Genomic DNA, 13,196 nt, shown 5'->3' on the forward strand with positions numbered 1-13,196 from the left:
TACTAAGGCTAAATCCTTGCCTCGTCCCCGGCTGGGGACGCTCACCAACCAAAATCTAAAAAGGCTAAAATTTCGGCTCCGGAGCTCTCTGTCAGCCCCAGTGCTTTTGGTGCCTAGACCTTCGGCTCCATTAGTGATTTTGGCTCCGTCCTCTGCTGCAGCCTTCTACATAGCACTGAGGGGCTCCTCTGTTCAGACCATTACCACTGTATCGGCACCGACTGTTCAGTCGGCGCAGACCTTGACTGCGTCTGCTCTGAGATATTCCTCGGAACAAAGGCCTTTATTGTTGACTCCAGTTTTGTCAGTTCCAGCTTCATCGGTCCTATCCCTGTGTTGGTGCAGACAATGACATCGGCACTGATGACTTCGGTGCAGACTACAGTAGTTCACTCTTTCTCGGCATCATTGTCCTCTGTGCGGTCAGATGAGATGGGCACCGAGCCTGCTTCTTTTGTGGACAGGCCTGTTTTTCCCTCAGTCTCTGTGAGGTCCAGTAGAAGTCTTTCTGAACATGAAGTGTTGCGTCTTGTGGACCAGGCATTCTTGGCCAGAGGTATTCCACCCCCCAGGAACTATCCTTCCTTGGGAGGTGATCACCCATCTCCAAAGACACCTTCTTATTCTCCTCCTTCATTGCCTTTGAAGTCCTTGGATGTAGTACAGTCTTCCCCTTCTGCGGTTCCCTTTATGGATCTCACTAAGGAATCACAGTTGCCTTCGTGGCAGGAAAGTTTTGCTACGACCCAGGATGTCAGCTGTGACGCATATAGCTTGCTGCTCCACAGCCATTCAGGGTCTCTGAATCGGCAGGCTGAGCCACCTGGGGGAGGAGTACCCCCTGTCCTAGACATACACTCCTCTCCGGGTGTACCAGCCTTTCAACTGATGGAGAAGGCTTTTGCTGCTGCTGGCGATACCGGACTTTCGATACCTCCACCCTCCTCTGATACACTGGTTTCACAAGTCGCACCTAGCGGACACCATTTGCAAGGGCCTCAGGACATTATTCCCTCAGGAATCCCCTTTTCCGTTGTCTTCCCCAGCTTCTCCCGCTGAGGAGGTCCACCGGAAAAGTTTGTGTAAGAGGAAGCACATGGACTCCACAGAGGAGTCCTTCACCGAAGAGGCAGATTTCGATGAGGGGGAAGGATCCCCTCGGTCACCCTCTGAGATATCCTTTGGCGATATCCTTGAAATTCTGAAACAGAGAGGTGACTGGCAGCCCTCTAATCTGACCCTTGAGGAATCTGTGTTCCTGCAGGCCATTCGTGCCCGGCCCCCTACCTCCTGGGTTACTCCACCTGCCGATGAACTCAAGTTCATCGTGCAGCATGCTTGGAAGGCCCCTGATACTGTTGAAGCTATTCCCCAGAAGCCAGATAAGATCTTGTTCCCTCCTGCTTCAGATCCCCATTGGTCCAAAGGTCTTCCTGCAGATGCTTTGGTGGTGGTGGCCGCAACAAAAAAGGATCTGGCAGAAGAAGAAAGCCTAACAGAGAGTCCCGGGCCCTGGAAAGACTAGGGGAAGCGCACTTTTGCTTCAGCAACCTTTGCTATCGGGTGCCTGAATTATATGGCACATTTTACCAGGCTTCAAAGGGATCTGGTTTCTGTGCTGTCTGAAACCTTGGCTGGTGCAGTGTCTAATGAGGTCCGTGATAAAGTGGCCTCTCAGCTGGCCACCATTGAGTCTGTATCTAACTTGTCTATGCGATTGATATCTCACACATCAGAAAGAGCAGCGGGTTCAGCTGCGGTCTTGAGACGACACGCCTGGATGCACTTGTGCATCTTTGCGGAACCTTTTAAGTCTTCCTTTCTTAATGTCCCCATTGAGTCCTCCTTGTTGTTTGGGCCCAAAGTTAAAAGCACACTGGCCAGATGTGAACAAGATGGTAAGACCCTTTCTGCCATAGGTGTCCGTTATTCTTCCCCTCAACATGCTTTCTCCTGAAACCATAAAAGTGAGAAGATATGGTTCAAGAAATCTCAGGGGCCTTTCCGTGACACACAGGCTGAATTCTCCCCCAGAGGTGGATGGGGAAACTCTCAGGGAAGATGCTCCTTTCGGGGCAGAGGGGGACCGCGTAACCAGGGTTCCAGGGATTCTTTCCCTGGTCAATCCTACCAGCGCTCCTGAAGAGTGGCCCAACTCTTTTCCTTTGGAGGTGGTTGGGGGACGTTTCTCCTTGTACCCTTCTGCCTGGCCGACCATCACCCCCAATTCTTGGGTACAAAGGATCATAACCAGAGGTTATCATATCCCCTTCGATCTTTGTCCCGTCCCTTCAAAAAATCTTCCCAACGTTCCACCCAGTCAAAGGGAAGAAGGTAGCACTAGAGATAGAAAAGCTGCTAAGAAAAAGAGTCATCCAAATAGTCCCTCCAGACCAGATAGGATCCGGGTTCTACTCAAGACTTTTTTTGGTGCCAAAGAAAACCGGGGACTGGAGACCAATTTTAGATCTCCGTGTATTGAACAAGTTTGAGAGAGCACAAAAATTCCGGATGGTCACTATACAGTCTATCCTCCCGCTTTTGGAAAAAGACGATTGGATGTGCTCTCTAGGTCTTCAAGATGCATACTACCACATAAAGGTGGACAGGTCATTAAGATTTCTGCACTTCTGTGCGGTGGCCAGTCACTACCAGTTCAGAGTACTGCCCTTCGGACTCTCTACAGCCCCCAGAGTGTTCACAAAGTGCATGGCAGTTGTCACAGCTCACTTGCGACTTCAAGGATTCCAAGTGTTTCCATACCTAGACGACTGGCTCATTTCCGCCCCCACCAGACATCTACTGGAAAAAGCCTTGGCATACTCTCTCCGAGTTGCTCAAAGCTAAGCATAAACTGGCAGAAATCCAATCTCAACCCATCTCAGTCGACAGAATTCATAGGGGGTTATCTTGGACACAAAAAACTGCAGAGCTGCTATTCCAGAGCACAGAATTTTAAGGATAAAGCAACAACTAATACTAATCCTTTCAAAGGAAAAATCCACGGCTCACTCGGTTCTACAGCTGTTGGGTTCCATGGCAGCCTCCATCACCATTGGTCCCCTGGCCAGGTTTCACATGAGGCTTCTACAGTGGCTACTGCTCACCCAATGGTATCCTTTTCAGCATCCTCTTTCAGCCATGATCCGAGTAACCCACAGGTGCAAACAGGATTTAAATTGGTGGATGACACACAATCTCTCACAATGTTCTTGCCCCTTTTCCCCTCAGCAACCCAAGGTCACAGTGACCACGGACAGCTCCCTATGGGGTGGGGGGGGGGCTATGTCAGGGACAGACAGTCCAAGGCACTTGGTCCCAACTGGAGGCCCATCTGCATATAAATGTTCTAGAGCTGAGGGCGGTGCTTTTTGGCGTTGCAAGCATTCCATCCCCTGCTGCTGTCTGGGACAATTGTGATTCAATCAGACAACATGGCGGTGGTCTGGTTCATCAACAAGCAAGGTGGAACCAGATCTTACCCCCTTTGTCGAGAGACCATGAGGATATGGCAGTGGGCGATGGCTACCAACCATTTTCTTCTAGCAACACACATTCCCGGGAGTTTCAACATGATAGCAGACAGACTCAGCAGGTGCATTCTGCAACCTCACGAGTGGTCCCTGAATCCCTTGATGGTGGTGGAGATCTTCCACCGCTGGGGCCGTCCTTACTGTGACCTCTTTGCATCCTCGACCAACTACAAATGCAGCAACTACTTCGCACTGATTCCCCCTCCAGGACAGTCACCCAGGGACGCTCTAGTCCACGATTTGCTTTAGGGTTTTCTCTACGCATTTCTACCCTTTCCTCTCATTCCCCAGTTTCTGAAGAAAGCCCGGCGGTTGAAAAGCAAGGTAATCCTCATAGCACCATATTGACCATGACAGATTTGGTTCCCATTCCTTTGGTCTCACCTACTAGATCGTCCATGGATTCTCCATCCAATCCCGGAGTTGATCTCACACCCACAGAACCTGATTCACCCCAACCTGAACAGCCTGAAGCCAACGGCTTGGCTACTCCAATTCCCTTGATTGCAGGCAGAATGATCTTTCTTTACCAGTACATTATATTCTCATTGCTTCTCATAACTCTTCCACTAGAACTACTTATCTGAGCAAGTGGAAAAGATTTACCTGTTGGCTGAAAGATAAACGAGTAGACCCCTTTTCAGCACCAGTGTCGATAATACTAGACTATCTGGCCGACCTCTTTCAATCGGGGTCTATCGGCCTCTACCATTAGAGTTCATTTGGCTGCAATTTCTAATTTTCATGAGGGGTGTCCAAGATTCCTCTCATGTCCCATAAATTGTGCAAGACCTTCATAAAAGGTGTGAATCATCTGAAGCCACTTTTAGAGAACCTATTCAACCATGGGATTTATCATTAGTTCTACAAGCTCTGACAGTGGCACCTTTTGAACCAGCCTCTTCTTGCGACCAAGTATTTGTTATGGAAAACTTTGTTTTTGGTCGCTGTTACTTCTGCCAGACGTATTTCTGAACTTCAAGCTTCAAGACTCCATACTTGATTTTTCATAGAGATAATGCCTCTGAGAACTAATTCATCATTTCTGCCTAAAGTGATCTCTGAAATGTCCATTTATCAAGCCATTGAATTGCCAGTTTTCTTTCCCAACCATTCAAACAGAGGAGAGTATTGCCTACATACCCTAGATGTACACAGGCAAATGCATTTTTACTTAAAACAGGACTAAACCCTTTCATAAATCTGACCAGTTATTTTTGGCCTTTGCTGGATCTAGATTAGGATCGGCTGTTGCTAAGGTCACATTAGCTAGATGGTTGAAGGACTGTGTGACCTTTATTTACACACAATGTAATATCTCATTGCCTACTACCATGAAAGCTCATTCAACAAGGTCAGTGGCAACTTCTGCTGCCTTCCATGCCTGAACTTCTTTACATGACATCTGTGCAGCTACAACTTGGGCTACGCCTCATACCTTCATCAATCATTACAAATTGGATTTGGCCTCCAGGGGAAGAGCATCTTTCGGTTCTATGGTGCCCAGGAATGTCCTTCCATGAGAGCCTCCCAGGAATAGAGGTAGCTGGAGGACTCTCCCACACGTAAGGAATGAACGAGGATTAATAATATTAGATAAAGAAGTTGTCTTACTGTAATGTTCCATCTGTATTGTTGATCCTCGTTCAGTCATTACGACCCTCCCTCCATCCCCTTCCTGTGGTTTTTAGTGGATCTAACCATCCATTTCTCTTAGGTTATTTGACCAGAGGTAGCCTCTACCTTCTTTAACTTGCAAACTCAATCTGAGGTAACAGGGAGAGGGGAATTCTGGGTAAGAGAGAGTTTAGCTCGAGAGTTTGAAGCTGATGCGAGCTTGGAAAATGGCAGGCTCGGTTCCAAGCTCAGAACTGATACCCACACGTAATGACTGAACGAGGATCAACAATACAGATGGAATGTTATGGTAAGTCATAACTTCTTTTTCCATGAGGACCACCCAAGGTTCATCTAGATGGGGACTCTTTCCCCATTAGTTGAAGAATTTGAAAATGACAACATTGGATACAAGAGTTTAGGTACTAACCATAGCTATGCATCTGTGTTGTCCATTTTCATTCTTCCTCAGCTGCTTCCCCTCCAACCCCCTTCCCCTCTTTGTTATTCAGGCCAAAGGATATACTTTTTAGAACTCACCTCTTTCCAACTTTGAGCTCCAGCTTGTATCTTCTTATCTGGTATCCCTTTATAGTAGTATGTCTTGCACATGTTGTTAGGACAGCAAACTCGATCTGAGGTGTATCAGGAGAGTGGGGCTTTATGGGTAGAGGAAGGAGCTTGAGTACTATATCTGTGAGTCTAGTAAAAGCTGCCAAGTCTGATCCAATTTCTGATCCGAGATCCATCAGTTGAAGAATGAAAATAGACAGCACAGGTGCATCATTATGGCGAGTACATGACTTTTGTTTGTTCTGGATAAAGCAGTGGAAAGTGTGTATTTTGTATGACCGAGTATGTATTTATCATAGTCGTGGTTTAACATGTGGATACATTTTCTCAATTTTGTTGGTAGGTTGGATGAGGTGGTGCTAGATAGGATCATTTTTATTGCATAAAAATCATTCCTTGTAGTAACACTGAAGTATTTCTTTTTAGGCATGTACACTGGCTAGAAGGAATGCAGATGTCTTCCTTAAGTACCTGCATAGGAACAGTGTCAGCATGCCAGGCATGGTCACCCACATCAAAGCTCCAGAGCAGCAAGTCAAAAGTGAGTATTGTTTTCATTTTGCTTATTAGGTTAAGATTGCTACAGGTTATTGAAGTTATATGGTAGCAGTTGAGTTTGTGTCTGTGGTATACAGTTTTGCAAGGTTTTTGTGTCTGTGTGTGTCTGTGTGTGTCTGTGTGTGTCTGTGTGTGTCTGTGTGTGTCTGTGTGTGTCTGTGTGTGTCTGTGTGTGTCTGTGTGTGTCTGTGTGTGTCTGTGTGTGTCTGTGTGTGTCTGTGTGTGTCTGTGTGTGTGTTTGTATCTTTCGGCTTTTTCCGGTTAGTGGTCGCCACAATGGAACTCCGGTCTGCTAATGATTGGCAGTAGATTTTTATGTGCCGAGTTGCCAGCCCTGACGTACAACCTTCAATGAAGGTACGCCCATTCACACATGTCTCCACACAGAAAACGCTCTAGCTGAGAATCCAACAGGACATTGTCTTACTGTGAGGCAACAACACTACCGCAGCACCATCACCGTGTGTGTGTGTGTGTGTGTGTGTGTGTGTGTGTGTGTGTATATATATGTATATATATATTTATATATATATAATATATAAAACATTTTTAGACTAATATGTCAAGTTAATATTTATGACTGACATCCATTGTGCTTTCACTTAAATTACAGCTTTGTCATTTTTTTGGTGTGCCTAAACTGCTATCCATCCTGTATAACTTATACAGGATTCTGTGGTGATATCTTGCACATTTCTTCTTTCTTGCATTGCATCGGCTCCTATACAAAAGCTTCTGTTTGGCTGCTGTAGTTGCGTGGGATATCACAAACAGGGCCATAAACCAGTGGCCTTAAATGTGACATCTGCATTCACAGATCTCAGAAATTTTCAGCCGCAGACGACCACATTGTATGCTTTGCTCCTTCACTACAAGACGTCTAAAAGCTAAGTATACCATTGAGGGTTTTTTCGTCTCTGACTTCTAGTTAGAACTTGATTTGATGTATTAACCTTTGCCGATGTCACCTAAAAAGGGTAAATGCCAATGCGGACGTCTGATACTGCCTAAAGATGCGCACGACTGCTGCGGTTTTTGCCTAGGCCAAGAGCATGACCATACCGCTTGCTCAGTTTGCTAATCTTACATACCCAAGACACTAAGCAGCCGTCTGGCTGCTCTCTGTCTATATCTAGAAAACCAGAGACTTAAAAAAGTTCCGCTAAGAATGGATCCCATATCTGAAGTTCTGACTGAGCCTCAATGGAAGGCGACCAAAATTCCTAGGTCCACTTCCACTGCTTCTCTGCTTTTAGACACCCCGCCTGCTACCAATTCAGGAGTTGAGGAATATCCATTAGATCCGTCTACATTAGTGACCTTCGAGGAAACTGCTTGTCAGTTGATGACTGGCACATCCACAGAGCTTACTTAAACATCGGCTACAACCGATGTCGAGGGGAAACAAGACTCAGCTGGGCTTCCGACTGGAATTCTTCCTCTTGATTACTGCAACCCTTAGCCATACACCAGATTCCAGGCTTTTGCCTAAGGCTACTCCATTAAAAAAGAAACAGAAAACCAAACATATGGCTACGACTTCTGAAGGCCTACCTGATTGGCAGTCCTTTACCTCCTCCTTGATGCAGGCCTTCAAGGCCCTTAGGCCCACAGCCTTTTCTCCATCTACCCTTCCTCTCCTCAGCCCTAAGCTTGCCTCTGCCACCTTTCTTCCTCCTCCCACTTCTCAAGACAAGGAAGAAGAGCAAGAGACATATTATTCATCTTCAAATTAATCCATCTCATATGCCTCTCAAATAGCCTCTCCACAGGAATGCTTACTCATAGGTTGATAGGTGTGTACTAGGCTAATGGTCCTGGAGCCTTTACAAGCCTAACTATAGGATTACCCTGGCATTGTGCCACCCGACCATAGTTCCCAGTACCACCATCGAGCAGAGCCACTGGAGTGATCCCTGGGTTGTATTTTCTATTTCCCATCCACTCTATCAGGATTTCTCCCTTTAGCCATCAACTATCAAACCCGTATGACCAAATATGCTCTGGACCTTGTCTCTCAAGCCTTTACTGTACTGACAGCTACTCCAGACTGCCCCACTAAATCTGAAATAGCATTTTTGAAGCCCGTGCACTGGCCCAGCAATCAAGGAGACTCAATCCTCACCACTAACACCAGTGAGGGGCGTCCATATAGGGAAAGGATAATAAATACACACACAGTAAAGTACAGTTTCCCTTAAGAGCACACATAGATCACAGTCAATCTAGGGCTGGTTTCTCCCTTTCTGTCCAGGTCCCCAATAAGACTCCCCACTGGCACACCTATAGGGTCCAGATCTCTCAGCCTAGTGGGCAAGCTATAACCTCCAGCACCCTCTCTTTCCTGCCACTGCTTCGTGTCCTTGCCCAAGTAGCTGACAAACACACTTTGAGATAAGCATTATATACAAACACACAGACACTCCTATGGAAGGCTGGCGCACAGATTCTCCAGCTGTGCCTCTTTTTACCCAGATTGTATGGTAGTACCAGCTGCCACCACCCACTAATATCAGCTACTAATGAGGCCCTTATCAAAGGGCTGTCCAGTTATTACTGTGCAATATTATTATCCAAGTGGTAAGTGTGACTGAACAGCAAAGCTTATTTGAATGACTTGGACTGTATCACTATATACATGCAATGTACTTTAAAGCTTAACTTATCTCTACACAAAACAGCCATACTTGAAAGGTTTAAAAATATTTAATACTAAATAAAAACACAAGCTTACTACACAGTGCTAGTCAAGAGTTCGGAGATCACAGAGAAATGCTTAAAATAATTCTGTAGAAAAGTTCTGACATCAGTACAGAAAAACAACTTTTTTAATCTTCCTATTTCCTAGCTATTTCTAAGATAAAACACAGTTCTAAAATAAACTTGCATATAGAGCAAGACAGTGCTTGTGATGTTGGATGTTCTCAAGACAAATACAAAAATTTTTCTCATTCTTTCTCTCCTTAAATTGATAAAACAGTACCACTGATTTATTTCAGATTACATAATTTCTTTCTGGTTCCCAGGCTAACAGAACTCAGAGGTTAATAGCCCTTTTTGTCTTGCAGCTTGTCGGGAAGCCAGCGCAGTAAAATAAATTATACATGTAAATTCTAGCCATTAACTGTGGCCTCAAATCAATAGGCAGAATGCCTCCCTCTAGACATCTCTGCTTTGAGGTTTAGATCAAGGATTTTCACAATGCTTGACTTATCAGCTTTGTTACAACAGAGTGCACTGTTACATTTTTGCAGTTCCACATCTAACAGCATTTTCTTTCATTTAACAGAACAAGCCTGTGGCTTATATTGATATTTGCAAATGACATAATTATCTACAAGTTCTATCTAGCTAGGCTGGCAGCCTTCACCTATCTTAACATCTGAACTGTCTCTGGCTGCCCAAGTAAACAGACATTCCTTTAGATGTAGTTATGATGCTGCAGAGGCCTCTGCACAGTCTGCAGCCTTTGTACTTCGGAGATATTCCTGGCTTCACCTACTACACTTACCAGAGGACTTCGTCTCAAGATCTTTGATGCTCCTTTAGACCCTAATCTGTTTGGTAAGTAATCAGCAGACCTTTTTAAAAAACCCACAAGAAAAAAGCAAGGAATTGCAAGTCATCAAACACATTCTTGTGTCTCCTATTCCTAAATATTACAGAAAATTATACTGCAGAAACCTTTGTCAAAAGAAACCCTTCCTGTGCCAGGCCTCCTCCTTCCAGGTATAGAACACGGGCCAGAACATAAACTTCTTCCAGGTCGACAGTCTCAGCTTCCCACTAGACAGCCCTTTCAAGACAGAGGAGGACCCAATAATACGTAACTGCCTTGCCCACCTCACCCTGTCTGACTGCCCCCCCCTTTTGGAAAACCATCACTACGGTCAAATACGTTCTGGATATAGTTCAAAAAAATACTTCCTTTTTTGGAGAGAAAGGCCCCCTTTAAGGGGCATACCCTTCCCCCAAGAAACCAAAGACACCTCTTCCCTCAAATCCTACAAGACCTTCTGAACCAGGTAACTATAGAGCCTATCCCCACAGGGCAGGAAGGAAAAGGGTTCTAATAAAGACTGTTTCTGGTCCCCATTAAAGATGGACCATGGATGCCTATACTAGACCTTTCCTTTCTAAACCTATTCGTAAAAGTTCCCACCTTCAGAATGTTGTCTCTACAAATTCTACTCCCTCTTCTACCAGCCCAAGCTTTCATGGCCACACCCAGCCTAAAAGAAGCCTATCTGCATATCCCCATACTCCCTTCTCACAGAAAATTCTTACATTTTTCTGGACCCCCATCTCACTTTCAATTTACAACATTGCCCTTTGTTTTTTCCACTGCTCCCAGAGTTTTCACAAAATGCCTGGCTCCTGTCATAGCCTTGTACAGAAAACAAGGGATTCAAATTTACCCTTACCTGGGCGACATCCTTATTCTACCAGAATGCAAAGAAACTCTGCAAAACCATTTACAGTTCACCTTTTCCCTGCTTCAAAGACTGGGGTTCACCCTCAACATCCCAAAATCATCCTTGACCATAGAACAAGAAAAAACATTTCTGGGCTGCAGGATCTAGGACGAACATAAAGCTTTTCTTCCCCATGTCAGTCAGTTACTTGTCCACACACTTCAAAATCCTTTTACAGACCCAACAGGTAACCGCAAGGCAATTCCTAAGAATCTTGGGTCTAATGGCAGCCACCATTCCCATGCTACCACTAGCCAGAATGCACATGCGAAAGCTGCAGTGGTATATAAAAAATGTATGGTCACACCACCAACATCCTTTAGATAAAGAAATTACCCTCTTGCCCTGCCTAAAATCAGAACTAAAATGGTGGATTCAGCAAATTCAGCTGAGCCTGGGCCTTCCACTGCAGTTACCCACCCCAAACCGGTTCATGCATATACTGATGCATCAGACCTAGGATGGGGAACTACAGTGTCAAGCTACAGAGTACAAGCAAAGTGGCATCCTTCCATAAAGAACAAACATATCAACGTGAGGGAAATGACAGCTGTTCTTCTGGCACTGAAAGCCTTCCTTCCCCTTTTACAAGCAGGTGCTGTCCTACTCCTAACAGACAACAACACAGTTATGTGGTACCTCAACAAGCAGGGAGGCAGAAAAGCCTACCTCCTCTGCATAATAACCTTACTAATCTGGGAACTAGCCTCTCAGCACAATTAGTCCCTGTAGGCATCCTACATCCCCTGGCAGGGCAACAAACAAAGATTTTCTCAGCAGGGCATCCACTCCGAATCACGAATGGATACTGGACACGAGTATCTTTCTAGACATTGTCCACCAGTGGGGCACACACCAAGTAGATTTGTTTGCTTCCATCCAGAACAGACAACTGCAGACCTTCTGTACCAAGAACCACACCACTAGCATGGAGGGGTAGACGCATTCAGCATTTCATGGAAGGGACGGTTTCTGTATGCCTTTCCACACTTCCCACTAATTCAAAAAGTGCTCCTGAAAATCAGGAGACACAAACCAAAAATCTTGCTGGCGACTCCCTATTGGACAATGCAGTGCTGGGTTTTCTTACTTCTCTCTGTAGCTAAGGGCAGTCACCACAAGTTACCCCATAAGGTGGACCTTCTGACACAACAAAAGGAAACCCTCATTCAGCCACACTTGCAGATGTTGGCCCTGACACTATGGGTGATAAACTTTTAATTCCCTTCAGACTCCACTACTCCGAGAACATGCATTCAGTCCTGAGGGAGGCCAGGAAACCTACTACATGGAAATCTTATCTAAATGGGAAAGATATTCCAAATAGTATCCGGGCAAGGGCAAAGATCCATGCCTCGCAGATCCACCCCTAGTTCTTGCCTATGTGTGTCAACTCATTAAGATGGGACTTTCATATTCTTCAAAATCCACCTTTAAGCTATTTCAGCCTGCTTGCCACTAGACCCTCTCCTACTAGCAAAGCTTAATGTCAAACTATTCTTCAAAAGGTTCTTGCACATCAGTCCATCCAGAAAACCCATCCCTTCACCCTGAGACCCTGAACTTCATTCTGGAAGAGCTCACCCAGTCCCCATTTGAACCAGCTAGTACTGCTACTCTGCAAATGTGCGCATGGAAGACAGTACTCCCAGTGGCTATAACTTCAGCCAGAAGAATTTCAGGGTTGCAGGCCCTAATATCCTGCTCTTCATACACTACCTTACGCACCAACCCTTCCTTTATACCTAAGGTGGTCAATGATCTGTCCTTAAACCAATCTATTCAGTTACCCACCTTCTTCCCCTCTCCCACCAGTGAAAGTGAAAAGATACTCCACTCCCTGGATGTACACACAGCTAAAGTTTTACCTAGACAAAACCAGTTCCATATTAAAATCCAGTCAGCTTTTTGTTTCCTTCCACCCCAGGGCCCTGGGCAAGGCAGTCTTCAGACAAAAACCACCTCATGTTGGATAAGGAAAGCTATTTGACTATGTTACTCACACCATGGTGAAAAACTTCCACAGGGAGTAAAGGTTCACTCTATCAGAGCAGTGGCAGCCTCCAAAGCCTTCCTGAAGGGTCTGGACACTGCATTCATACTGTATACAGGTACCTGGTCCACCATTCACAGTTTCACCAAACACTACAAGCTAGACAATATCTCTAGAGCACGAGCAGGATTTACCAGAGCAATACTGCAGGGCTTTGTGGAATCAGCTACTTCTGCCTCCTCCCTTCCTTCCTTCTAAGCTGTGGTACTCTCCCACGCCAAGAATACTGCAACGTAGGAATAGAAGGACATAGAATAGTTGTGTAAAATCTTACCATAACCATAAATGTCCTTCTCTTCCATGTTGCAGTATTCCTTCCCACCCACCAAACTCCCTTTTTTTATCCTTCTCTCTCTCACTGTTGAGCTGTCTTAAGTCACCTGGTGG

General features: G+C 45.4%; 1 protein-coding gene across 1 annotated transcript in view; it reads left to right on the forward strand.

The window, feature by feature from the left end:
• Positions 1 to 13,196, forward strand: part of TRIO (trio Rho guanine nucleotide exchange factor) — a 5,137,669-nt gene that overhangs the window by 1,725,647 nt on the left and 3,398,826 nt on the right. The window contains exon 19 of the mRNA XM_044065600.1: positions 6,150 to 6,264. Within this exon, the coding sequence (XP_043921535.1) occupies positions 6,150 to 6,264 (115 nt within the window). The remainder of the gene's footprint in view (positions 1 to 6,149; positions 6,265 to 13,196) is intronic.

The sequence above is a fragment of the Protopterus annectens genome, chromosome 3.part0 (genome assembly GCF_019279795.1).
Source record: "Protopterus annectens isolate FY-2018-M chromosome 3.part0, PAN1.0, whole genome shotgun sequence".
In the NCBI taxonomy this organism is placed as follows: Eukaryota; Metazoa; Chordata; order Ceratodontiformes; family Protopteridae; genus Protopterus; species Protopterus annectens.